General features: G+C 36.6%; 1 protein-coding gene and 1 long non-coding RNA gene across 2 annotated transcripts; one reads left to right on the forward strand and one right to left on the reverse strand.

The window, feature by feature from the left end:
• The first annotated feature begins 454 nt into the window (after nucleotides 1-454).
• On the forward strand, nucleotides 455-27887 carry spag5 (sperm associated antigen 5). The gene is made up of 26 exons (XM_082165626.1): nucleotides 455-587; nucleotides 1594-1636; nucleotides 1748-1864; nucleotides 1990-4046; nucleotides 4134-4323; nucleotides 9116-9232; nucleotides 9314-9406; nucleotides 9477-9590; nucleotides 9706-9825; nucleotides 10557-10649; nucleotides 10745-10879; nucleotides 12164-12257; nucleotides 12346-12493; nucleotides 16220-16270; nucleotides 16366-16540; nucleotides 16650-16783; nucleotides 16870-17038; nucleotides 17464-17584; nucleotides 17947-18033; nucleotides 20428-20554; nucleotides 22259-22391; nucleotides 22552-22632; nucleotides 22734-22883; nucleotides 23220-23294; nucleotides 26089-26169; nucleotides 26284-27887. Exons 2-26 carry the CDS (start codon nucleotides 1610-1612, stop codon nucleotides 26353-26355), a joined length of 4761 nt encoding a protein of 1586 aa, XP_082021752.1. The 5' UTR covers nucleotides 455-587; nucleotides 1594-1609; the 3' UTR covers nucleotides 26356-27887.
• LOC309495839 lies at nucleotides 24200-26078 on the reverse strand. Its single transcript, XR_014204843.1, has 2 exons — nucleotides 25180-26078; nucleotides 24200-25149 (listed from the first exon to the last, which is right to left on the reverse strand). It is a non-coding gene; the product is annotated as an uncharacterized lncRNA (long non-coding RNA).
• Nucleotides 27888-27923: the final 36 nt, after the last annotated feature.

Raw genomic sequence — 27923 nt, forward strand, 5'->3', positions numbered from 1 at the left:
CCAATGCTTCAATATACTGACAAAGCTCAAACTTAAATTTGACAAAACTAGGTGCAATTTTTGACCATCGACATTTATGAATGTGATATTTCTGTCTAACTGACTGTTGTACAATAACGACACACGGACGTTAACCTCCAGGGGGCGGTTGGAGAACTGTAAAACAGGGAAATAAAACGTCATATCCTCCATAATGGCAAACGTGATAGAAGTCTAAAGATCTCATACGTTGTGCAAATAAAGTTCTATGATCTAAATGGGTTTCGTAAAAAAAACACACACACAAAAAAGGAAAAAGAAAAAAGAAGAAAGAATGCCTAAGGAAATGAAAGAAAATAATGCTTTCACAACAGTCCAGTAGCTGGCACTGTGCATGCGCATTTCCATGAACCAAAGAAGAAGAAGAAGAAGAAGAAGAAGAAATACGTTTCCGTATGTCACGTGGTGTTTTTACCCAATGAGGTGTTTGTGCGTTTTATTTTGAACGTCGTATGGGCGGTTAAGTCGATAACCTTGTGTTTTTATAGTCCTTAAGTCAGAATCAAAATAAGCAGTAACGTTAATAAGCGCGTATGTGAGACGCAAAGGTAAGAATTAAAGAAGGAACATGCTTTATTATAAATTGAATCATTAATAATATTTTGTGTTAGTCGATGTCGTTTGTCCAATTTACTTTAACGTTATTGTTCTGCAAAATAAAGACTGTGTTTCAGAACTTACCGAGTTAACCAGCCTATCTAACGTTACCTGAGTATTTAAGCAGCATTTGATAGGCGCGTTTGACACAGTCTGCTGGGCTGGCTAGGCGTTGAGACACCGCCAAAGTTGACATTTCTTGAGAGGATGCAATCAGTGTTATTGATGTCTTAATGCTGATATATATCTATAAAGATATCAAACAACAAAATTACTTAAAAAGGTACTCTATGTGTAGAAACGTTAACCTAATTTCAACAATTTCTTTAGCAGATGTGAGAAATGGGTGCAATATATGAAGACCTCCGATGCAAAAGCCTCTAAAAGCAACCTATGTCAAAAATGAGATAATTTTGAGTGAATGCTCTCCGCACATATAATATACGTTCAAAAATACTTTCATTTCAAACTCACTAAATCCCAGGCTCAGCCAATTCAGAAATGTCGGTACTTAGGTAGAAACCTATACATAGGAACCTGATAAAATGTTAATATTAAAGAAAAACGTTTGACGGACTTAAAGGCTTTGGCATCTGAAGTCTTCATATAATTGTATATTTAACTTAAAAGCAATGTAGCCTAGTTATCTCGGCTTGTAATGTGATTGTAAGCAAGATTTATAAAAAATCAAATGTTTATAGAAATCTAACCTTCCCTTAAGATTTGCTTATTACTGTTGTTGTTTGCTTATGATATGCTCTATTTACAAATTCATCAAACTCTTGTCAAAATGAAATCAACGACTTTTAAAAATAGCTGATTTAGGCTAGTGGTTGTGTTTACTTGACGATGGTAATGGAAAATCGTAATGTCAATTATTGTTTTATGTTCTTTGAGAAGTTTGCTAGTTGAATCATCTTGTATTATGACCTGTCCTTAATTATTTTGTGATTGCAGATATTAATCTAAAAACATGTCATATGTCAGTGGCTTGTCAAATGTGAGTACTTCATGCCCATGCATATTTTAACTATAAAAATTAATCTATTGTTCCCACCATCAGTATGACAGTTTGAGCTCTAGGAATAAAGGTTTTTGTTCTGTATTTCAGCCCAGATCAGATAGAGTCCCGTTCAGAGATGTACAGAATGAACTGCTTAATTTGCAGGACACTCCAGCTCTGATGCTTAAACATGTGTCGATGCATGAGAGGGACCCTAAAATGAAGGTATGAAGTCATTTGTTCTCTAATTTCAGATCACTTGCTTCATCTTTCAACCTTCTGTGATTTCTAGTTCATAGGAATAAAAATAAGAAATGTTTCTATTATTGTGAAATTTTGATTTCCAACAGCATGACGTTGTCCCTGATGAAAATCCAAACTTAACTATTACACCAGAGGTCCAAAATGATGGGCAAGTTGTTGGTGTCACTGATGAACATCAAGATGTCATGTTAAAATCCTTTGTGTGTCTTGAAGGAGAAGTGGTAGTTGAGGATGAACCTGTAAAGTCAGATGAGTCTGTTCTCATCAGTCGTCTGGCACTGGAGGATAATGACCCACTTGACCCAAATGAAACCGCTGAAGCCGAGGGCATAGAGGATAATCAGACCAGTCCAGAGCATGTTGATCATCCATACTATTATAGGAGCAGGTCGACTGGTTCAGATTCTTCATCCATACTGTATCAGGGGGAAGAGGTTTCCACCTGTGAGCTGGGAAATGTCACATTCAAATCCTTCATGTGCTTAGGTGGAGAGATTCAGGTTTCGGGTTGCTCAGCCATCTCTAATGAATCGATTCTCACAAAGAATCTAACATCAGGAAATCAGTCACAATGTAAAAATACTCCTGTTTCTAAAGTGGACACAGAGGCTGAATCAGTAAACCCTCAACCTTTGGGCCATTCTTACTGTATTTGGAAGAACCATGTGTCTTTATGTGAAGATAGTAGCACTATCAGTACAGTCAATGCTGATGACGCTTCTCAGTCAACTCTCGAAGACATTGGAGGTACTCTGTGCAAGCCTAAAAATACAGTGAATCTTAACAATCACAAGAACACTGATCTCTCTGAAGGATGTCATGGCATGTTAAGCAGAGAAGGAGAGGTCACATTTAAAAGCTTGTGTTGTTCTGGGGTTGAAATAGAAATTGCTGATTTATCCAAGGTGTTAGAAACGTCTGTGCTCATGGAGAATCTTGCTGAAGAACGAAGTCTGCTTTGTTTAAATGAAATCAGTGAAAATGACGGTCAAAGCTTTGCTGCTTTGGCACCTGCAAACAAGCATGTTGACCACATCTACTGCCATACTAAAGAAAAGTCACAGGTCCTAAATATATCAAGCACTGAAAATGAGGTCTGTTCCAAGTCATGGCTTTCCTCAGCAAGTATTTTGGAAAAATCTGGTAATACAATTGGTTATACAACATCAACTATTGGAAACATAGAGAAAATATATGAATCAGACACGTGCCATGAAATGGAAGGATCAAAGACGGTTGCTAGCAAGGAGTCAAGCCAACACTTGTCAGCACTGAAAAGTGAATATAAAATGGAAAGTACAAATGCTGTACTGTTAAGTGATAATAATGACAAACTTAAATTGCCCAAGGATGACTCTTCTGTCACGACTGAAAAGAATGTGGAGCATCTTGATCAGCAGTTTCTGCCAGAAAGAACCATGGAAGTTTCACTTTCTGAGGAAATCCTTTGTCCTCAAGGTCCCTCTTTTGAAAATGTTGCCCATAAAGCCAGCATTCTCAAAGATAAGACACTGGATTTAAAGGATGAGGAGAGCCTCCCAGAGATTGAAGTTATGCGGTTGTGTAATAGATCTGGTGAAGCTGTCTCAGTTCATCAGGATCTTCCTAGTGCTCTTGTTCTGACAGGTCCCTGCACTCCAAAGACGCCCACCCTAAGCAGGAGTGTTTTGAATAACCACACAGCCGAAGACATATTGAGCCATCTGTGGCCTGAACTCCCGGAGAGTCCCATACCGCCTCCACTCTTGAACTCCACATCCCTGGCCAATGATTTGAGCTATACACCTGTTCCTCCAGACCCACCCAAGAAAAAGGGTGTGGAACCTAAATGGGCTTCTGCAGACCATCATAAGCTGTTGAATGCCCCTCCTATTGTGGGCAATGGGCCTCTACAGGAACAGCTCATACAGATGGCTGAACTGTTAATGGCTGCGTCAGGAAAGGTGGTTGTTCCAGCTTCAGCACCAGTGAATCACCACAATGCCTTAGTGGGCACTTCTCCAATTGCGACACGTAGTGCTTGTGTGTGGAGAACCCCAGTTCAACTGATGGAGCGGAGCGTTAATACTTCAGGAGCTGTGGAGATTTTAAAGGAAGTTTATGTTTCTGATGCCAGCACGTCAACAGACTCTCTGCTGTGGAAGTAAGTTAAGATAAGCAGATAAGCATGAATCATTGACTCATTTGTTGATGTGATCTATATTGTCTCTGTGGGACTTTTTCTTTGAAGCCTTACTCCTGGAAATCTGGAGCATTTATCTAGATCAGAGCTGGAGCAGAGACTGACTTCAACACTCATCATGGTGGAGGTTCTTTCCCAGCAGCTCACTTCTGCACGGGCACATAATCCGAGCAAAGACACTTCTCCATCTGATCTCAGAGATAAACTCATCCAGACGGACCACACTGAGCTCAGACAGGTAAGAACCCCCACTGCTGTGTTGTATCCAGGTATGATGGCAAGTTTCTGGCATTTCCAGCTGGGCTAGGCTGGGCAAATAAAACTAATATATATATATATAATACACACAGGGGTTAAAGTGGGCCAGAACGGTCCGGAACTGCGTTCCGGCACCTCAGATAAATTAATAAATAAATAGATTCAAATCAAATCAATATATATATATATATATATATATATACACACAGGGGTTAAAGTGGGCCAGAACGGTCCGGAACTGTGTTCCGGCACCTCAGATAAATTAATAAATAAATAGATTCAAATCAAATCATTCTCATCAAATTCAATAATAATCCTCATTCATCAAATCAAAACTAAATATCACCCCCTGGCCCCCCATTCACAAACACGCTTCCCGGCGTTATGTTCTCAGTCACGATTCTCCTGTCTGATTTTAGTGCATCTACACCGGTTCACGCCTCCCCTCCCCGCTGAACGCCAGCGATTACTAATGCGTGAAATGCACTCACGGTGGTTGAGCACGGTAAAGTTAGCTTTAGGTTTGATATTCGCCGGACATTTGTTTTCCCTTGTAATATATTTGATTATTTATTATTATATTATATTTATACCTGAGAATGCTTTGACGCGTTTCCACAGCGCATGATGCCTAAGGGAACGTCTGCCAATTCCACCAACTGCGTTAAACGTAGACTCATTTGTATTATTTAAAATTACTTTTAACATTTAAAAACAGACGTTTTCAAATTCCAAAGCTTGTAGAAGGTTCCTATTGGCAATACTGACTTAGGCTACAGCTTTCCTGGTAACCTTGAGTAAATTAACTTGTCTCAGAAAATGATTCATAAAACATATAAATATCTGTTGAGCCCATGTTTACTTATTTCATGACACAGACGAAAATGAAAAGACTATCAGTCAAAGTTCAGCTTTAGGAGGGGAAGAAATAGGGCAGGATAAGGAGACAGAGAAAAAGAAAGATGAAGATGAGGAGAGAGTGGGTATTGACAAATAATCTAATGACAAGGTTTTAAATTGATACATTTCTTATAAATGTTTTTGGCCTTCACAAGCCCTAAATTGCACATATGTAGGTCAAAGAAATCCAAATTTCCTCGGGGGCCCCCGAACCCCCCTAACTACCTCACATTTGAGTCCATTTGGGACTTCCCATTTTTGTGTTTAAATTTACATTGCGAAAAACAAGGTTGTGTTCCATATTGTGGTGTGATACTTGGTGCCACAGTGACACTCTTGTCCCAAAAAGTATTGCTATACCACGATACTCAAAATGTAGTCCCACGGTGAGTCATTTTCCCCTGTTGCACCTACATAAAATTTGAGGGTTCCCCCACCTGCCAAATCCCACTTTAACCACTATATATACAGTGAGGAAAATAAGTATTTGAACACCCTGCTATTTTGCAAGTTCTCCCACTTAGAAATCATGGAGGGGTCTGAAATTGTCATCGTAGGTGCATGTCCACTGTGAGAGACATAATCTTTAAAAAAAAATCCAGAAATCACAATGTATAATTTTTTTAACTATTTATTTGTATGATACAGCTGCAAATAAGTATTTGAACACCTGAGAAAATCAATGTTAATATTTGGTACAGTAGCCTTTGTTTGCAATTACAGAGGTCAAACGTTTCCTGTAGTTTTTCACCAGGTTTGCACACACTGCAGGAGGGATTTTGGCCCACTCCTCCACACAGATCTTCTCTAGGTCAGTCAGGTTTCTGGGCTGTCGCTAAGAAACACGGAGTTTGAGCTCCCTCCAAAGATTCTCTATTGGGTTTAGGTCTGGAGACTGGCTAGGCCACGCCAGAACCTTGATATGCTTCTTACAGAGCCACTCCTTGGTTATCCTGGCTGTGTGCTTTCGGGTCATTGTCATGTTGGAAGACCCAGCCTCGACCCATCTTCAATGCTCTAACTGAGGGAAGGAGGTTGTTCCCCAAAATCTCGCAATACATGGCCCCGGTCATCCTCTCCTTAATAAAGTGCAGTCGCCCTGTCCCATGTGCAGAAAAACATCCCCAAATCATGATGCTACCACCCCCATGCTTCACAGTAGGGATGGTGTTCTTGGGATGGTACTCATCATTCTTCTTCCTCCAAACACGTTTAGTGGAATTATGACCAAAAAGTTCTATTTTGGTCTCATCTGACCACATGACTTTCTCCCATGACTCCTCTGGATCATCCAAATGGTCATTGGCAAACTTAAGACGGGCCTTGACATGTGCTGGTTTAAGCAGGGGAACCTTCCGTGCCATGCATGATTTCAAACCATGACGTCTTAGTGTATTACCAACAGTAACCTTGGAAACGGTGGTCCCAGCTCTTTTCAGGTCATTGACCAGCTCCTCCCGTGTAGTTCTGGGCTGATTTCTCACCTTTCTTAGGATCATTGAGACCCCACGAGGTGAGATCTTGCATGGAGCCCCAGTCCGAGGGAGATTGACAGTCATGTTTAGCTTCTTCCATTTTGTAATGATTGCTCCAACAGTGGACCTTTTTTCACCAAGCTGCTTGGCAGTTTCCCCGTAGACCTTTCCAGCCTTGTGGAGGTGTACAATTTTGTCTCTAGTGTCTTTGGACAGCTCTTTGGTCTTGGCCATGTTAGTAGTTGGATTCTTACTGATTGTATGGGGTGGACAGGTGTCTTTACGACCTCAAACAGGTGCATCTAATTTAGGATAATAAATGGAGTGGAGGTGGACATTTTAAAGGCAGACTAACAGGTCTTTGAGGGTCAGAATTCTAGCTGATAGACAGGTGTTCAAATACTTATTTGCAGCTGTATCATACAAATAAATAGTTAAAAAAATCATACATTGTGATTTCTGGATTTTTTTTTTTAGATTATGTCTCTCACAGTGAACATGCACCTACGATGACAATTTCAGACCCCTCCATGATTTCCAAGTGGGAGAACTTGCAAAATAGCAGGGTGTTCAAATACTTATTTTCCTCACTGTATATATTATGTAATGTCTATGGGAAAAAATAAATCCAACTTTTTGATAATAAACCTTTGAGGTCATTCCATGTCAAATCAACCAAAATGCGGACACTTCCCCGATTAAAATTTTGGATTTTGTTCATTTTTTTTCTGAAGAAAGACAAAGATAAATAGTAATAAAAGCCAAAATATTAAATTTCATGAATGTGTATTCACTGAGTAATCCACTTTTTTGTGGATTTGGGTCAAAATGACAATTTTCACCTGAGATATGGAGCCAAATTGCAGGGGGGTAAAAATGATTTTAGAAAGATGGCAGCATCATTATTTTTATTCTTACACAGAGATTGGTAGGTCTATTAGTTAAATCTGTTGACTTTAGCAATCTTTGTTGCATTATATGCCAACGGTGATAGTTCAAAAATGGAAAAAAGCACTTCTTGTGTTTTTTGCCCCAAGTTTGCATGCCTGTAACTCAAGAATTATTAAAGATATCTTAATATCCTTTTATAGTTTGGTTTTTAACAAACATTTCTTTTGGTATCTTGGCATTGCTCGATGATCTGGCGAGAGCGTGTCTGCAAACAGTGGCAATTTTGACGAGAGAGACAAAAGGCTGTGAGGAAAGCGTGTGCGGAAAGCCCTTATTTGGAGATGGTTTGTGTGTGTTTAATGCAAATGACTAACCTTGTGCACACTGCCGCTCATTTAGAATACTACAAATTCACTAACATCAGTACGATGTTAGGAATAAGTTCATGCGAGTGGTCTGCGTACGAGCATGTTGTGAATTAGAAAGATTTTTCATGAGAAGTTCTCCTGTGAAAATACGAAATAATCCATGCAATTATTAGTGAATGAGACCCACTGTTTTTTGTTTAAAACAGATCATGATTCTCGCTCGATTCTGAATAGACAGCTAAACAAAATAACATGTACTAGACGTTCTAACAAAATGTTAAATGCTGCTGTCTATTCAAAAATATTTAATGAGTTTGAAATATTTTTGTTAAATTAAAAAATTCAAAAGGTGATTTATTCAGTTTTGATCACTACAGTAGATATCAGTGTTTATATCCGAGCTATAAACTTTTATCCCAGTACTTCTGTGATAATTTTAATTATTGTTACAGAAATAATGAGACTGTGTGGTTGAAAAATATTGTTTGTGAAGCTGTTTCATACCTAGAAATGACAACTGCTCTCTCTTGGTCAGCGGCAGCGTAGTTTTGAATGTTCAGCTGTGATCGTATTTGTCAAAGTGTTAGTAGACCTAACCGAATCATTGTCGTTTAGGAATAAGATCACAATCTTTTAACAAGTAATCGTGCAGATCTATTACATTTTAAAACATTAAATTTATCATGTTTTATGTATTTATTTTTATTAGACTTTTTTTTTTATTATTATAAATTTGTATAAAATAAAACGACAATCATGTTTACACTTATTCTTAAGGTTTAACAAACACGTGGAATTCATTTCCTTCCCCATTAATTCTATGAAATTAATATTGTGACAAGTGTCGACATAGAATGAAATGAAAAAAAAAAAGTGATAATATTTTTTCCCATATTTCCCAGTCCTATTTTCCAGTTATTTTTCTGACCACTGAAAGTTCAGTGCTGTGCTAAGCTGCCTATTAAAACATTGTGTTATCAAATAGACTATGCAGAGGAGGATTTTGGACCAGTGAGATTACTCAGCCGGAGGAACAATCAAAGCTCCACACAAACCTTTCTGTAAAAAAATAAAAATAAAACTCTGAATATGTATTGTTTTAATTTTTCTTTTTCTTTATCTTGTCTTTATTTGCCAGAATGGGACATACAGAGATTTGTATGGGACAGCACTGGAGAGAATTCAGAGTCTTGAGCATGATCAGGAGGTTCTTCAAAGTTTATTTAACAGCATTCAATCAATGCGGGTTGGGATGGTGAGACATTTCTTTTAATTTTTCAAAGCTATACTTACATCTAAAAATGAAAATGCTTAAAATGTTATAATTCTTCTACAGAATTCATTTAAGTCAAGCACAGAGGATGCCATCTTCAAAATGAAACAGATTGGAAATACTGTTAATGTTGATCAGGAAACTTTATCTAGACAGGTAAGTCAAAGAGCTTCATAGAAGATATTTGCCAAGGACTCACAGCTCATAATAAGTCTGTGTTATGTAGGCCAGTCAGATGAAGTCTCTTTATGGGAGGTACAAGGAAACGCTCCATAGGATGGAGCAGAAGATGAAAGACATGAGACATCGCATGGATGATTCTCTAATGGAGAAGGAAGCGGTGAGATGACATTTTATTGGTTTTGCTGAAGCTTAAGAACACAATATTTTTTCGATGAATATGCTGTTGATCTTAGCCTATCCTCTTATCCTGTTCAATTGTTTTTGTTTGTCAGGCCTTTAGTGTTACGCAGCAGCTGAGGAATTACCATACTGCTCAGGTGGCCGAACTAGAGCACACTATTGGGTCTCACCAGGAACTGATGTCAGGCCTCAAACTGGCCTACCCATCACTGGTCTGCTCATATTGCTTGCATCACTGCCTCAATTTATATAAATATAATGTTCCCATTAGCTTAACTCTTTCCCCGCCAGAGTTTTTTGTTTTTGTTTGTTTTTTTGTTGCCAGCTTGCTCCAGCATTTTTTTTTTTTTTTTTTTTTTTTACAAAATTTGTATGGTCCCCACTCCCCAGAATATTTTGTTTTATGAATGTCTTAACATACAATATAACAAAAGAATGAACAGAGCCTCTGCTTAAAAAAATCATTATTTTTTTTATCAACACTTGTGGGAACGTTTCATAAAACATTTTGAACAAAAAGCTGAGAAAATTGCGTTTTTCTCAAAGACTTAGTCCGGATCGGATTCAAAACATAGATGGAGTAGATCGAATCCATCAACAGCCCTAAAACTTGCACAGTTGTGTACCTCTTGGGTTTGACATTTCATTCGGTAACGTTGGGCAGTTTTGATTTTCGATGATCACGTTAGCTTACATGTGCGTAAGCAATCTTCTGTCACTTGTTTCTGTCTTTGCTTGTTTTTGGATCCGGAGATTCTGTACTATTTCAGAAAATGTGTAATAGCCGTATAACAGCGAAAGCGGGAAGTGTTGTCATAAATGATGGAAATTCTGGTAGGGAAAGAGTGACTACAGACAGTCTTGGCATGATTGTTTTGCATATTGCATGCTTGAATTTGTGTGTCGTTTCCTTGTATTCTGAATGTGAATTTTGTAAAACAAGGTTGATCTGAGCAAGTCCTACATGGAATCCATCAGTGCAGCGAATGTCCATTTGAGAAGGAAGCTTGAAGATGACATGAGCTTGTTAGCGGAGGTAAGACTTTACATTAAAATGAAAATGACATGCAAAGACTAACTCAACCTTTAAATAGAAAAGTAACAAATTTGCCTCCTTTCCTCCATGGGAAGCTGAGAAAGGCTCAAGAGCTGGTTCAAAGGATAAACCCAGTGCTTCACCAGCTCCATCAGAGGACTACCACCGCCGTGGAGCACAGCAAGCAGCATCTGGCAATGAGAGACAGAGCCATGGAAGAGAGAAACCTGGTTAGGCATTTACCACTGAAATGAACCGAAAAATCTATCAGTATTTTTTCATACTCAGTGCCATTTCTGTTAAACCTTAAAATAGAACCCCCCCAAACCACCAAGAAAATAGTCTGAAGCTATATGATAGCTTTGTGTGAAGAACAGACCGAAATTTGTGAGGAACAGATCCAATGATGTTTTATTTGATTTTAAAATCAGACCATCTCATTTTGACCAGCTACTGCATCTTAAGATAAATTCACATTTACCGTTGTTTGCAAAGCAGGTGAAATCCAGTAATTTAGGAATCCATGCAATCTGGAATTTCGTGTGAGGGCAAAGGTTCTCCCCATGCAGATTTCACAACTGGATTAAGGTGGTCAGGCAAAATCGCCACATTGACCAAGAGAAAGCTGCTTGGTTTGAAAGTCACTGACTTGATTTGTGAGCTGAGATTCATAGATTGCTAGACTATTGACAATAGAAAATGTGCCTTTTTGCATGTAAAAATGTATAGAAATTCTGCTGATTTGACTGCATCTTTAGATGCAGATTTTTCGCTTTCCACTGGCATCACTGCTGCTTGCTCATAATTCAAATAACGTTGTTGGTTCTCACACATACCAAAAGACTATTGAGCTTCGTCTTTTCTCTACATCTCCATAGACTTTACAGATTAATTCTTTAAAGTCATGACTCTGACAATACGCTTGTATTAATTTGCAATGAATTATGAAATGTATGTCATTCAGCCCTGCAGCACATGATCAATCCAATTTGCTTTTCTTTTGGACTGAATGTCTGCACTGTCATTTTTTTTCATTCAAGTGATGAAATCGGATCCATTTGTTCAGACAGTCAGGTCAATATCTATCTGGTTAATTTGTTATTGTAGTAACAACTTCAGCTTTAGCACAGTGGTAAAGAACAATAAAAAGCTGTCATTGTGGAAAGATTCTAAATTTCATCTCACTTGAACTAATGATATTCTCTCTCAGAAGCGTTGTGTAAGATGCAGGGTTATTATAGTTAACTAAAAACATAAAAGAAAACATTTTTGTTAAAATAAATGTAAACTAAAATAGAATATGCATATATTGTTTACCTATCTAAAGCATTAGTTTCAATAAATGGGTAGGTGAAAGCTTTGTGTTGTGAACGTTAAGAGTATGTATATATCTGAAAATATATTTGAAAAAAGAGAACGCAAAATCTTTTTAATCTCCATCCAAAGAACTTTATGCATTTATTTTAAATGCAGTCTCTCTTTCTTTAAACGGTTACGTTTTTTTAAATCCCCAGATGGAAAATGAACTAGAGCACGTGAGTTCAAGCTTGCATGATGCCAGTCAACAGATTTCAGACTTGAAGATGCAGCAGACCATCATGACTTCAGGTGTGATAGTGATTTACTTTGAATTGGCTTATTCCCTGTGTAGTCAAAGGTGAGCTTTTGCTTGATTTTGCTGTGTGTGTTTGTTCAGAGATGTCTGTGCTGAGGGAGCAGCTGAATCAGGCAGAGGAGGAGCATTTTCAGCTGAAGAGGAGAAGCACTGAGCTCTCAGCCACTGTAACATCTACGCTGGCCTCTTACGCCTTCCTAGAACAGACCCTCGCCTCTGAGACCAGCAAGTATGTTAGCAGAAATGCCTTTTGCCTTTTGGTTGACTAAATTGGTGCTGAAACTCACCTAAATGAATGGATGCAATTCAGAATTTTGGTCACACTTTAGATTAGGGTACAATTCTCACTATTAACTAACTATTAACTACGACCTTTGCCCCCCAAAAACTCCTAATTAGTACTAAAAACCTAATTACTGCTTATTAATAGTTAGTAAGATAGCCTAGTTGTGAAGTTTAGGTATTGGGTAGGATTTAAGGGATGTAGAATATGGTCATGCAGAATAAGGCATTAATATGTGCTTTATGAGTATAATAAACAGCCAATAATCTAGTAATATGCGTGCTAATTAGCAACTAGGTAATAGTGAGAATTGGACCCTAAAAGTGTTACCTGAATTTTTACACATAACAATTATATGTCTATATGTTGATTTTATGTTTATACTAGAATCAAGAGCAGCGGGGGCCGTACTTAAAATTATGTAAAATAAGCCAAAACATGCATTCAAATAATCCAAAAGAACTAAAAAAAGAACTAAAAAAGAAATTATATTTCTCAATTCATCCTGATTCATGATTAATTCATGATTCTAGAATCATCCAAGTCATATAAATTATTAATAATCTTATAACTAGCATATGCATTTTTGTCCTGAATATACATTTTTCTAGTTATGCCAACTCTGACTTCAGTGTACTGTACACTGTACTGTGTTTAAATGTAAGCATATTTTTTTAAATCCTTATCCAGTAAATCTTGAAAAAAAAACTGTAAAACTCATGATGTCTTTGAAAATCGTTGTGGACAATGGGGGCCCCGAAGTCAAAATTGGTGAGAAGAACCATTTATGTAGATTATAGAATCTTTGCTTTAAGTGTTATCATCAGACATCAATCATTGTAGTGTACAGTATACAAGATGGATAATTGTTTAGTACATTTCAAATCAGGCACAGAAATGGAGTTCTGTTAAAATCACTTATTCACATATTCTTGAGAATATCTGCACAAAACAGGCTACAAAATACAGTATATACCTTGGATCTTTAGTGATCCATTTTTAAGTTAGACATCAACCTTCTTAGTATTCCTCAATCAATTCATTATAAACAGTATAACAAGAAAAAAATGTCCAATGTCTGATACACAATGATGAAGTGACGTTTCACTCATATTTGCCGCAGGCAGAAAACAAAAGAATTGGAAGTATCATCAGCAACACTTGAAATGGTGCAGTGATTTACTGCAGAGCAACTACTGAATGCAATCAAATATTAGTGTCACTGTCTCTTGATGGTGGATCTGGTGAAAAAGCTGTCAGCTATCAAAAAATTGATTTTAAAGATGTTGAAAATGATAGTTTTGAGAACATGTTTGAGATCGCGAATATGAGCCAGATGCTGAATGTATTGGGAAATGACCTCTGACGAGGACCGTGATGATGGTATAAAACATCTGCTCAAACTGAACCCTTCAAAGCTCCAAAAGGAAACAAAATATGCTCTTATTTTATTCTTCTGTAATTTTGACTCTAATATAAGGAGAGTTTTATATTATCGCAACAGGTAGAGATCCATCCGTGTTAGATGTAGATGTGGGTCGCTAAAGACCTGAATATGTAATAATGATTGCTGAAACATTCATACATTTAAGGGTAAATCTAACATCTAATTTGACATGTTTAGATGTATTCGTCATGGGTGCAGTTTAGCAGACACTTTTATCCAAAGTGACTTAAAGATTAGGAGATCAATAGAACCAATCAAACCAACAATATGCAAGTGCTGTAACTAGTCCCAGTTAAGGTCGTTGCACTGAGTTCCGAAATTTGTGATTCGTATTTGTGATTTGGTGGCTCTGAATTGTCAAAACACCTCTGAAAATGCTTGCTATGGATGCAAAAAAAAAAAAATACAAACTCATGTTTTGTTAATCAGAAACTTTCATCTGTCATAAAAAAGAAATTGGATCGGGTTCGATTTTCTGCGTTTTTCCCATCCGTTGTAAGCATTTTGAATGGTGTTTTGACAATTCAGAGCCACCGAATCACGAATACGAAAAAACGCATACGAAAATTTCGGACTCAATGTGCAAGGGCCTTTAGTCTAGCACAGTACATGCAGCAAGCTTTTTTTTTATTAAATAGATATATAGAATAGTAAGTGTGCGTACCGTATTAATGTGTCAAGTGTTGATTAAAAAAAGATGCTTCTTCAGCCGTTACCATAGACTGTAAAAAATATGGACAAAGCGTCTGTGACGTCACCCATAGACTTTCTGAAGAACGGGTTTGAAGCCGTTTATGGGGGGTATGGGCGGCGCCATCTTGGAAAATCTTGGGAAACCCTAACCCCGCCCACCTTCTGACGCAGCGCGCGTCACTCAGCTCGCTCTGCTACTCCGGTTATCTCTGTGTATATTTTAGGCAACGAAATATGTTATAAAACACCAAACTAACTCTTTTCGTTTTCATTTAAAGAAATCTTAAACATTATAGCCACACAAATGTGGTTCAGGCAACGCGTATTGATTATATTCACTGCACATAACGTTTGCCTATTTATAACAAAACGAAATATAAAACACAAACCTGCCTCTTTTCGTTTTAAATATAATATAAAAATATTAAACATTTTAATATGGTCCAGGCAATATGTGCATTTGTACTAAACAACAGATGTTGCAGTAAACAACATTACAGATCATCTTCGTTGTATTAAAATTTAAAATGACAAAACTCAACCCAGTCTCTTTTTGTTAAATTTCAGTTTTATCAATATTAGCTATTATAAAAGTATAAGTAAAAGGTAAAGTTACAAGAAGCTATACAAATAAAGCAAACAATTCAGTCAAACATAAAAAGTCATGCGCTCGATCTAGTCTAACCATACAACGGTACAAGTTAAATATAGCTTATAAAGTTATGAAACTTCCCCTCAGCCAAAACGATTGCCCAGGGAACAAATTATAGATTCACGAGACCAAAAATCGCCCGTTAGATATAGACAAGACGAATTATATCTCATGTTTAACCACTACTGACAGAGACGCCAGAGTCCGCGGCAAACCTCAAAACGTCTAGCCGATGAAAGGCTGCTCCAGGCGGGGTACATCGCGCCGAGCGCCCGGTCATCACTGGATCTCACAACTGGATACAATTTTCATAAATCTTTATAAATAAACCACAGATTTGAGCTTTAAACAACTACATTCTCGCCTGAAAAACTCTTAAAACTACATTTCATGATACAGAAACAGTAGTATTATATGTCAACTGTATTAAAAAATGGCGCTTCTTATGTTGTCATTCTCCGTGGCGCTGCCTTTCAGCTGTCAATCAAGCTGTCAATCAAAGTTAACCCCGCCCTTATTGTCATACATTTTATATCTAAATACTATCTAAACTAACGAGTTAGAAAAAAATTCACTACCCTCGCCGTTGTCAGGCACTCGGAACCTATCGAAAAATCCAATAAAAGTCCATGGGACCAACCTGTAAAAACATGATTTTATGCTGTGAAAACGGACATTTTAACATGGGGGCTATGGACATTTGCTCCCTTTTGGGACCTTCCCCTAGCGGATTTTCGATGTATTGCAGTTTTTCGCACTTCCGGGTAGGCTTCATTTTTCAGATCAGAATGTTGCCCCTTGGCCGTTACTTGGAAATGGCTAAAGACTTAGGAGCTCAGTTGAGTTATTATTTTCTATCATTTTATTTTTTCTACTTTAGGTTACAGCAGTCAATGTGTGATGCACAGCAAGCTACTGAGAGAGCAAACTGGTATAACTTCACAATTTAATTCCTCTGCTTTTGTTTCTTGTTATATAAATAACGTACAAAAATGTACTTTTTAAATATAAAAATGCTTTTGGCAGTCTTGAAGAAGCTCTAGAAACATCCAGGAAACAGCTAGAGGAATATGAGGATGCTCTGTCACAGAGAGAAATCCTGATTAAAGAACTGCACACTGAAGCTGAGGTTCATCGCCGTCAGCTCGGTCAACTGGCTCAGCTGCAGACTGAACTCTCCAGTGCAAAAGAAATGAGTGAAGTGAGGAGATATTACACTTTTCACCATAAAACATTGTTAGTACATGTTCACAATACCTTTGACATGTCAGGTCCTCTCACAATATCAGATATTTGTTTCGTTCTATCAGTTCCTGCAGGCAGAACATGTACTGGCACGGGAACAGATGGAGGAAAGTGAGAGATATCTGCGGTGCCACTTACAAGGCCTCAGGGAGAGAAACCTGGAGTGTGAAGACCTCAAACTAGCACTGGAACAACTGCGGTACAGCATATTCTTTTCTACCCATTTTAGAACAAATATGTCAGAATAAATGGCTTTTTTTCTGATGCTGTGCATCCTCCTCTAAGGCTTGAGAAAGAGTCCCTTCAGGAAGAGCTGGATAGCACACGAGACAAAGCTCGCAGTATGTTGCTGGAACAAGGAGAGCAGATGGCTCAGGCCTCTAATGATGTCATGCTCCTTAACCACAGAGTTTGCTGTCTCACGAGTATCTTAAAGGAATACCTAACCTCCAAGGTCCTTATGCTTTAAACTCATCATCATTTTCTTTCCATCATTTCTAAAGGTTTTTTTTTTTTTTTTAAATAAAGAAGTGGGTTTTTTATAAAAAAGTGGGGTATGTTATTATAACATACAATAACAACGCTGATTTGTAAGTTTGCACTTACTATGGAAGTAAATGGGTCAGTTACACAGGAAAGTTTAAAATCAGAAATGACCTAATGGGTATTCTTTATATTACAAATCCATAATATATTCCATGAATATTATTGTCATATTTCAGAATATTAGTCTAAAAACTGGGTTTTTAGGGCTCTCCTCCCTTCTGCTCTGGTTGGCTCTGTGTACTGTAAAGTAAAAAAAATTACTTAACTTGCTTACACAACTTTTTTTTTTTTAAAGCAAGAAATAACATTGTTTTGCTGTATTGCATTTCTCAGGAGTCAGAGTGCTCCGATAAGGCACTGCAGTCTCGACACCCCTCCAGCTCTTTTGTGGATTCTGTTATGGTGGCCATGATGAAGACACGGGAACCTGAGGCAGAGTCTCCTGAGGATTCAGGTGTGTTAGTGTTTGGTGCTTGTTTTGCCTTATTAGTTATTTGCATTATAATGCATAATTTATTGAGGACAACCTTCTATTTTGTGTGAAAGGTTTCTGGATACAAAACTAAAACTTAATCACTAATCACAAACAGTGTTTGTGTGTGGAATGGATGTTGTGGTGAATCAAAAGGCCTATCAAAAGTAATCTATAGGCCTTTGGATGTGTACATTTTAGGAATATGGCATAGAGACCCACACAAAACTATACTGATGTCAATTCATGTTCAGTGTTTAATCGCTTTTACATCAATGGAGAATAGATCTGAGATTTATTTGTCATAATTGTGCAGCCGTCTTTTGTTATCTAATGTTTTGCAGAGGAGAGGGAGGTGCAACAAGATGGCATTGGCAGTGAAACCAGTGCTTTTACCCGAATACCCCCAACTACTCACACTGAAGTGAAAGGTATATTCATTATCGGATTATAACAGTCATATATCAGAACTCAGGTTAGATCTAAACTAGGGCTGTCAAGTTAAATTAGAATTTTGAATATTCATCAAACTGAAAATAAAAATCCACATTTGAATGCAAAAACGTTGCATTCGAATTGTAGGTGTGCATCAGGCAGTGGTGCACAAGATGCAATGATGTCATTGTTGCGGTTTTTGTTTTCGTTAGCCTATCCAATTGAACCCACTAGATACAAAACATTGCAGAAATAGAGAAGCTCGATGCAGAAAAGATCTTGGTTACGTCAAAATCGTAACTAAGCCGTTCACACAGAACACATTTTCCACGCTGCTTTTCCATCGTTTTCTATGTAAACAGGTGCTAGACGGACGTCTTTGACAGTTGCACTCGCGTCTCACAAGAGAGCCGCATTTTTAGAAAGCCATGTAAAGTTAAAAGAAGTTCAACTTCTAAAAAAACATGTCTCGAGACTTTGTCGGTTTTTTTCCATTTCACTGTATGTCATGTTTTTAAACGCAAAAAAAGTGCTCTTGTATTCATTTTTGCATTAATACATGATTCTGTTATGTTCATAATTATTTATGCAATTTACTAAATTATATTTTATTTATAAAAGTTAGTTTAAACTTTTAAGCTCTTTTTTTTTTACAGAAAGTCATGTTATTTCATTGCTTTGAATAAACAATTTAATGTGGTGCATTAATTTTGCTCACTGCAATGTGGAGTGTTTTGTCACTGTGTCAATGTGGAGTGAGAGACAATCTTGTCTCTTGTGGCCTCAGGAGACAAGCCAAAAGCTTTTTTTCCCCTTTAACTTAAATGATGCCTTTTACAGGCCTCCCCGTTTGTCTAGGGTTTGGAGTAACAATTATTGTAAGTTAAAATAAAAAATTATGATAAATATAACGAAAAAGTCTGACGGTCACCTCAATCCTTTGATCCAGAAACACAACAAACTAAAATTAAGCAAATCTTATATTATGCTATTTTAAAGGTTCCTTATTTTGTTTTGGAGGTCTCCTAAAACGGGTTTACATGCATCAAAGGTAAAAAAATAAATAAAATAAAAAACTATTTCATTTTCTCATAATATACATTGCACCACCACTTTTTTCAATGATTCTCAAAAGACTTGTCCGATGATTCAGTCTCTCTAAATCCCTCCTTTCCGAGAGCTTTCTCTGCTCTGATTGGCCAGACGGCCTAGTCTTTTGTGACTGGTCTACTGCTTACAGCGCCTGTCATCAGAAATAAAATGCCGCTCCGGGGACGTCCTCAGTCCTCAGCGATCGTACACACTGTAAAGACAAAAAAGATTTATTGCAGGGGACATGCGGGAACTATATTATTAACTGTATCATAACAGCGCATACGTTAGCCGAGCACTGACATGAATGACTGATGTAACAGTAAAGTTTGTAAAACAAATCTCGTTCCATCCTTTATCATTACGTATAGTAACTTAAGTAGTACTCAAAGTAGTAGATACAACAGACAATCTGCATTTATGGACACAGTTTCAGGTAATAGTGGCCCACAGCTGATTAGCAGAAGTATTTCAGTAAGACAGTAATAAACCGAGTTTGCCGGAACTAGCCAGAGACCTACACAATATAAAACACAAAACTACATATTTTTAAAACCCAGTAGAAAAAAAAACAAAAAACATTAATATTAATCATACTTACAGTTTGTGATTCAGAGGAACAAGTTGGTCCAAATAAAGGGGGCACTGTCCCATCTTTAAGGAATAAGCATTTTGTTAATTCCATTTAAACCTTACAGAGATTTGAGAAGCAATCATCAAAAGGTTATACTGCTGTTGTATCACTGTGGTCATTTTAAACACTGACCCTTCACATCCTCATCCTTTTAAAGTGTTTACGAAGAGAATTTGCTTTTGCAGAGCAGAAAACAGTGTCTTCTCGACATGCACACAACACCGCTACAGCGTTTGAGGGTAAAAGAAGATTAAGTAGATAGTTTGCGGGTATTCTGCAAATGTGTTACCCAGTGACGTGTAGCCGCAACAAAGTGGGATTCTAATTACTGACGATTCGTTTAGGAGGTTCAGAGTCGATTCATTATTTTGAGAGACAATAACTTTTTTTTATCGTGCCCTTTTAGCTTTACAACCTTGCAGATTGTTTACATTCACAGACAGCTACATTACGAATTGCATGAAAGGTAATATTCGAAAAAGCATAGTAGGCCGGGGCACTTTAATTTGATTGAAAATAGCTCAAAGATAACAAAATAAAACCCTATATGAAAGAAAACAAATAAACAACTGAGTCAACGCTCCCTGTCAAACATAAACATTAGCAAAGTTCAAAGAAAATAGCATATCTACATTTAATGATGTCTATTGTCATGTGTTCTCAGAGGAGAGACGGAGCCATGTGTTGGAGCAGTTGTCTGATTTTGGTGAGGCCATCTCAGATCTTCAGTTAACCATAGACCAACTGAGAATCCATAAAGACACAGAGCAGCAGACTCTGAAGCAGACCATGTGAGTTACTCAAACTCAGATTTACTCAGAAATGTTCCAAGGGGACAGGAGAAGGGCTGGCTGATGAATTTAGTTTTCTGATGTACTTGGTTAAAATGCGACACCTAATATGCATATAAAAATATAACATTTAAAATGTATTAAACAGTTTTGCCTTTTTTTTGTGCCTGGGATAAATCAGACACATTTTTTAATTGTCATTACTTACTCACCCTCATGTCATTCCAAATCTATGACATTTCTTCTGCACAACACAGACAATATTTTGAAGAACATTGGTAACCACTTTTTTCCATGTAAGGGAAGTCTGTGGGCACCAATGTTCTTCAAAATATAATTTGTGTTGCGTGGAAGAAAAAGTCATACAGTTTTGGAAAGACATGAGGGAAAGTATAAGATAACTTTAATTTTTAGGTGAAATAATTATTTAATATAGTGTAACGCCGCCTTCACACTGGCAGTTGAAATCAGCTCCGATACGGCTACGAAACGACCGGAAGTCATTCATTTCCTATGGAGATTCGCAGACCGCATGCGAATGGGTCCGAACCGGGTCCGAACGAGTGCGGTGCGAAAAAAATCGTGTCCGTTGGTCATCCGGATGCGTTCAAAAAATTGAACTCTTGCGAAAGGCTACGGACGGTTCCTATCCGACAATTCCAGCGGAAGTTAGCGTTGCTATGGTACTGATAAACAAAACTGAATTCTCAACTTTTAATAAAATAAATAATGATTTTATAACGATAAGTTGTCATGTCATTTTTTTTATTTTCATGATTTTATAACGTTATTAGGGCAGTTAATACAATTAAAAGCCCTATACCACTATATCACATTTAGCCGACCTGACATATCAACGTCCTTGGGAACTTTCCTCCACGCAGCAGCCTTCCGATTAATGTCTCTATAACCCTCATCAGAGAGATCATACAGAATTGTACATTCTGACACTGACAAAATCAACCGTTAATCTCTCCGCCATTTTTGTTCTACTCGCTTCCGAAGCTTTTCAACGGTGTAGTACGACGTCCGCTGGGGGCGTATTGCGTATTACGGAGCTGATTTCAACTGCCAGTGTGAAGGCGGCGTAAGTGAGCACAAGCCACAAATGACGTGCAAACAGACTCTTTCATATTTTGCAATTTTATTTAATATTATATAGGTTTTGGGGATAGAATAGGCCTATACAGTTTGTACAGTATAAAAAAAAATTGTCTATGGAGAGTCCCCATAAAACATGAAAACACAACCTATTTCTATGTAAACAAAAAACAACAAAAAAACACACACATTTTACTGGGCTTATGCTGTATGATGTGGTTGAGAGGAATTTTTCACCAGGGCATAGCTATTGCATTTTATTATGTAGTAACAATTTTAGCATTTCCATTTTGCACAAAATAACTCAAACTAACAGCAAGTGAGTAATTAAATGTTGCTCTTGTGATTGAAATTTATAAATGTTTCATAGTGTGAACATAAATCAGTTGGAGTGCAACAGAGAAAAGGAGTGCAATCCCTTTTCCCATATTCATTGTTGGACACCAAATTGAGGTTTTAAATGAATCATTATTAATTGACAACAAGTCAGTTGTCACGCAACTGTTTTTATATGTATGGCAGTACAGGATTACTGAAAAGTCAGTGTTTACAAAGTCATCATCTATCTATGAGGTATTGCCTCACCCCAGCCTGCTGTTTCAGATGTGACCTGCAGGAGGCGCTGCAGGAAGAGTCTCAGAGACGCACACTGGAGGTCTCAGAGCTGAGGCAGAATGTGGACCGTTTGCAGGCTCAGGTGGAGAAGGATGCTGTGGTCCTGCAGCAAAAAGCTCAGGTAAACGTTCATCTTGCTGATTACAAGCGGCATTTCATCAAAGTTTCAAAGTTGGTTTTCCAGGAGCAATTTTTTTTTTTATTCAGCGCTCAAGAATATGGAGCATAAGAGGATTGAATATGTGATTACATAAGTCATATGTCTGTCTGTGCTCTTTAAGGATGAAAGAAACCTCAGGAAACTTTGCAGTGAGATGGAGGAAAATCTGGAAGCAACACACAAATACCGAGTAGAGAATAGTGTATGTACCCACAGACGTAATGCTGACTATATACTAAAAAAAAAGTGCTGTTGTTCAATTGTTGTATAGTAACTAGCCTTTGCTCTGGTTGTGTGAAACAGGAGTTGCGTCGAGAAGTTGCTGATTTGCGTCGACTGGAACAGCAGGCACAGGTGGAGGCTCAGGTCTTGAGGGAGGAGCTCAACCGAACAGGTGTCCAGTCATCAGCCAGTACCAATGCATTAGATGAAAGAATCAAACTGCTCAGAGAGGTATGGTAGTTTATCCAGTTTTTCCTCTGTGACTAGTACGAAACATTAAGTAATACTAAATAAAAGTTTCACTTTATACCCCCCAACTCCCCAGCTGTCCAAATCCTAGACTGGCTCACATGTAAAAATAGATTTTTCATTTAATGTCATTATTGAAAAATAAAATAAAAATAGATATGAGTAAATTCACTATTTCTCATAGTTTGCAGTTCTCATTTAGACATGTCATGGACTCAGGAATCAGGATTTTGGAAATTTAAAAAGAAAGAAAATAAAAATCAACACCCATACACATTACCGGTACATCACCCACGCACATATACATTCTGTTCTTAGGTTGAGAAGCTTAAGGCAAATTTAATGGAAACTGAGGAAAATCGTACTAAGGTCTTGGAGCGGGCAAAACGACATGTAAGTCTTACCTGCTTTATTATTATTATTATTATTATTACAATATATTATTTTTCCTATAGAAGCTAAATGCTTTTTTTAAAGGGGTCCTATTATGTACTTTTACAAAGTCTTGATTTTGCTTTTTGGATGTACTAGAATATGTTTCCATGCTTGATTGTTAAAAAAACGCATTCTTTTTCACATATTTTACATTATTACACAGGGAACCCTGTGAACCCACAGGTCCTTAATCCTTGAAAGTTTGTGAATTTGAAAAAAAAAAAATTCAAGTGTCTGGAAAGTTTTTGAAAATTAACATGCATAGATACAGGTCCTTGAAAGTGCTTGAATTTATTTTGTGCAAGAAGTTTTCTGGAAAAAAATGCGATATTATTCCCTCTGGTCCGCTAATGTGTTATTTTGCCAACACTTTGTGGTCTATGCGCATTAGCTTGCTTGATTTGCGTTAGTTACACGCGTTTATTCGTTATGTTACGTGTTTCCCGCGTGAGGTACTTTGTGTTGTACGTGGCTATGATGTTCATGTACTAGTACTATATGTACTATGGTACCTCGACGTTTCACAGACACACCGTGGAACATTGCAAAAATAGGCTGAAACGCGATGCCTGGAAAATACAAGTTCCAAGATATTTAGCTCAACAAAGAAGATTACAAAGAATGCTTGTTAAGGTAATGTAAACCCATAAGGCAAGAAAAACTTAAAAGCATATTCATACATATATCTTAAAACTTCTGGTTACATGAGCCTAATTATTTTCAAAAAAATCCATGCAGTTAATATCAGATAATTTTAGAATACAATACCGAATATTCTTCAGTTTTATGCAAAACAGAAATACGACAAATAGAATATCAGATCTCTGTCATATGGCCAAAAATAAATGCAAAAAATGTTTGGCACATGAAAACTGTAACAATGTATCTTACAAGGTAACACGATGTAACCTTGCTCTCTCTTGAAATGTGTCCCCACATTAAGTCCTTTAATTTGAGGGTATTGGACCTGGAAAGTCTTTGAAAGTTAACCAAGGTGTGGGAACCCTGATTACAACACCACCCATTCTGGCTCGAACATGCTGATTTCGATGAAGCCCCTCGTTCTGAAATACGAAATGTGCTGGGATTGGTCAGCTGGCCCAGTGCGTGGTGATTGGCACCGCCTAGCGCGTGTACGGGAAATGTCCCGCCCCTCCATAAACTGCAAGTTCTTCTCTACTGTAAATATTAATGATGGCGTCAATTTCAAACCAATTCGAGCCCGATTCAGACCTTGACAATGTTAACGAACAAGAGGATCGTGATTTCATGCACAGACTTTGCAAGCACAATTTCACAGGATGTTTCAGAGTGGTGTTTTTTTGTAATTTTCTTATACATTATAGATACGATTATCCACCATTTAATCATGATATATGTCGGAAAACTAAGGTAACACAAACAGTAATGGATCACTAAACCATGGTTAATTTTCCTAAGGAGTGGTGAACAGGCTTGCAAAAGCGAGAGCTTACAAAAGCTACAGAAAATAAGCTTTTCTCCATAAAATATGCAGCGCACAGATAAACCATGTTCAGGAACAGTGTTTAATAGAAATTTTAACCACACTCTTAAGTTCGTCAGCCTTTGGAAGATCAAACAAATAAATTCAGGGATGTTTAGATGACTATAAAAGAGTTCACATACACATTTCTAAATATTTAGCTATTAGATCTATTTAAATGCTTCAGTTTGTTTTCGTATTATAATATAATATTAAAATAAATCGAAGCATTTAAACTGATATGTTATATCACTTTAAATACTTCAATTAGTTTTTATATTATAATTGTTTTTTATATATTATATAAGCCTAATAAAGAGTTTTTTATATATTATAAGCCTAATAAAGAATTGATCTCAAAAGGGCATTGTTTAGAGCTCCTTGTCATTTAAAAAGTTTGAAAACCCCTGATAAAGAAAATATGTGAATTCATAAGCAATAAAAAAATGTTTTATGGTTTAATGCTGCCTGTAGCCAATAATTGACTATCCAATAACACTTAATTGTTGTCCCAAACCATGTCAGTCTAACTGCTTAATTTGTTTCGTACTATATTATATTATTGTAAAGAATTGAACTGTCCTGCAGGAGATTTTTTTTAATGATTTTTTAAGTAGAATTTATTGGTAAAGACTGGTACAATTAACAGCACTGTAAAAAAATTTAAATAAAAGTTCTTCTCAGGTAACCTAAAATGTGCTTCATTTAGTGACTTCTTAATTTTTGCTTGTTTTCAAAAATATGAATACCACTAAGTTACATCAAGGGTCAAATAAAAAAGAAATGGCACATTAAAGTTAAGTTACAACTGCATGATGAAACCTTTTTTGTGTGTGTTTACGTACGCTGTACATGTCTGCCATCAAGAATGTTTTTGCTCAGGTGGCGAAAAAAGGCAGTCCAATAGAGAGAAGTTTTGCTCAGCAAGAAAAAAAAATTAGAGAGAACATTGGTTGTAGTCCGAACGAGCCGTTCGTTGCAGTTCTTGGAAAGTGGATTCTGTTAAATAAAATATCTCCCTTTTGAAGTTGACTTTGAGCTTTGTAACCTTGCAGATATTTTTTATGCTCAGCAACATTACACACTAACTAAAGTTGAAAAAGTGGAAAAGCATAATAGGACTCATTAAAAAAAAAAAAAAAACACATTTAAGAATTGATCAGAATTTTTTTTATTTAAATATACTTCAATGTGTATTCACTTTTGATGTCATTTTAATTCTGTAATAAATGAACTGTGGTTTTGTAGCAAAGGGTTCATGCCATGAACCAGAGTAAACTGGAGAGAGAACTACATATGCTTGATGATATGATTGAAACCGTCAGGAAGGTAATGGAGACTTTAAAAAACTACATTTACATCTATCAAAAATACTGTAATTAATTGTAAATTTTTTAACACATGTACTTTTTTTTTTCATATTTATTTTTATTTTATTTACAGACATTGTCCTCTGTACCGGATCTTGTCAAGAACTGTCCTGAACTACAAAAGCTTGTAGAATTTCTTGGATGAGTTTTTGAAAATTCTTAAATGTGTCAGTTTAATTTTTAAATGCATAATTGTTGAATAAAAAGGCTTCATGTTTTCTTATCAATATGTTTTTATTTTAAGTAAAGAAAAATCTTCAGACATTACGCCTGGGGAAGTGTAGGTCAATCCGCTCACTGTGTAAGATTATTAAGTTAAATTAGTGTAGGGACACATTTTGTTTTTAAAAAAAAGTTATTGTATTATATTAAAGTTCTGTACATGTGTATTAAACTATTATAGTTGTTATCAGGACGTCAGTAACATTTGTGCTTTTTTTTTTTTTTTTTCCATTTTAAATTCTTGTATTACAGATTGGGTTTAAACAAATTTATGATTGAATGCATTTTGTAGGTGTTTACTCATAGTCTGAATCATATACATAAAGGCTGATTGATGAGCAGATAGTCCAGTAATTAATCATAGTTATTCTAATCATGCCAGTGCTTGTGAAAACCTTGTGAACGTTGTGATGTTTTAATCCTCCCATTCAAGCACAATGTGTTACTCTGCTTCACTGAAACTCAATACCTTGGTCTCTACTTTGGCCTGCTTTTAAAACCTACGCAGTCGACTGCTAAACTTTCCCTTCTCACCATATTAAGATTTTAGTTTTCTTCTATACCTTTTGTTGGATAAGTACAGAGTTGTTGAATTTGTGACTAATGCAGCAGGACATGTAAAATATGTTGAAAAATGTCATGTTAATCCTAGCACAAACACTGAAGACTTCACAAGCTTGTCAAAAATGCCAGCATTACACTCTACCCTGATCTTTGAGTTATAAGACATGCTACATTGTGGAGTTGATGTAGGTTAAAAAAAAAAAAGCTCAGGATATTTTCAGTTTAATTGTTAGGTATCAGTCCCTCTTATTTGTACTGTTTGTTGCTGTATGTTTTATGCATTGCTTTGCATTGACTGTTTTTTTGGTAACACTTTACAGGTTTCATTTGTTAACATTAGTTAATGTATTCACTAACATGAACTAACAATGAACAAAACATTTGTTTACACAATGTATTAATCTTTGTTAATATTAGTTAATAAAAATACAGCTGTTCATTGTTTGTTCGTTTAGTTCACAGTGCATTAACTAATGTTAACAAATAAAACTTTTGATTTTAATAATGTATTAGTAAATGTTGAAATTAACATTAATTTAGATGAATAAATCCTGTAGAAGTCTTGTTCATTATTAATTAATGTTAACTGAAGTAGTTAAATAATACAACCTTATTGTAAAGTGTTACCGTTTTTTTTTTTTTTTTTCATTGTTATAGATTTAGTTAGTTATCTTTAACTACACTAAATTATTCTGCAGCATTGACCTTACTAGTATTTTCAATTTTGTCAGCAAGCATGCATCTGGTATACTTATGTCTTTTTAATATTACTCCTTTTAAAAAATGTAATGCATGTTTAAAAAATGGAGATTGACAGGACAGATATAAGTCTGCTGTCAGATTGCAACCTATTTTGTGGAACTGGAAGACTTTAATTCTAATAAACCTTAACAAACGTAAGTGGCAAAACAGTCCTGCACTCTTAAA

Source organism: Leuciscus leuciscus (genome assembly GCF_965113295.1).
Source record: "Leuciscus leuciscus genome assembly, chromosome: 3".
In the NCBI taxonomy this organism is placed as follows: Eukaryota; Metazoa; Chordata; class Actinopteri; order Cypriniformes; family Leuciscidae; genus Leuciscus; species Leuciscus leuciscus.

Excerpts from the sequence above, each read along its gene's own strand:
- spag5 (XM_082165626.1), top strand. The coding sequence starts at position 1,610 with ATGTCATATGTCAGTGGCTTGTCAAAT. Across the intron at positions 1,865-1,989 it reads AGAGGGACCCTAAAATGAAG|CATGACGTTGTCCCTGATGA; the intron begins GTATGAAGTCAT and ends GATTTCCAACAG. Across the intron at positions 23,295-26,088 it reads TGGAGCGGGCAAAACGACAT|CAAAGGGTTCATGCCATGAA; the intron begins GTAAGTCTTACC and ends GTGGTTTTGTAG.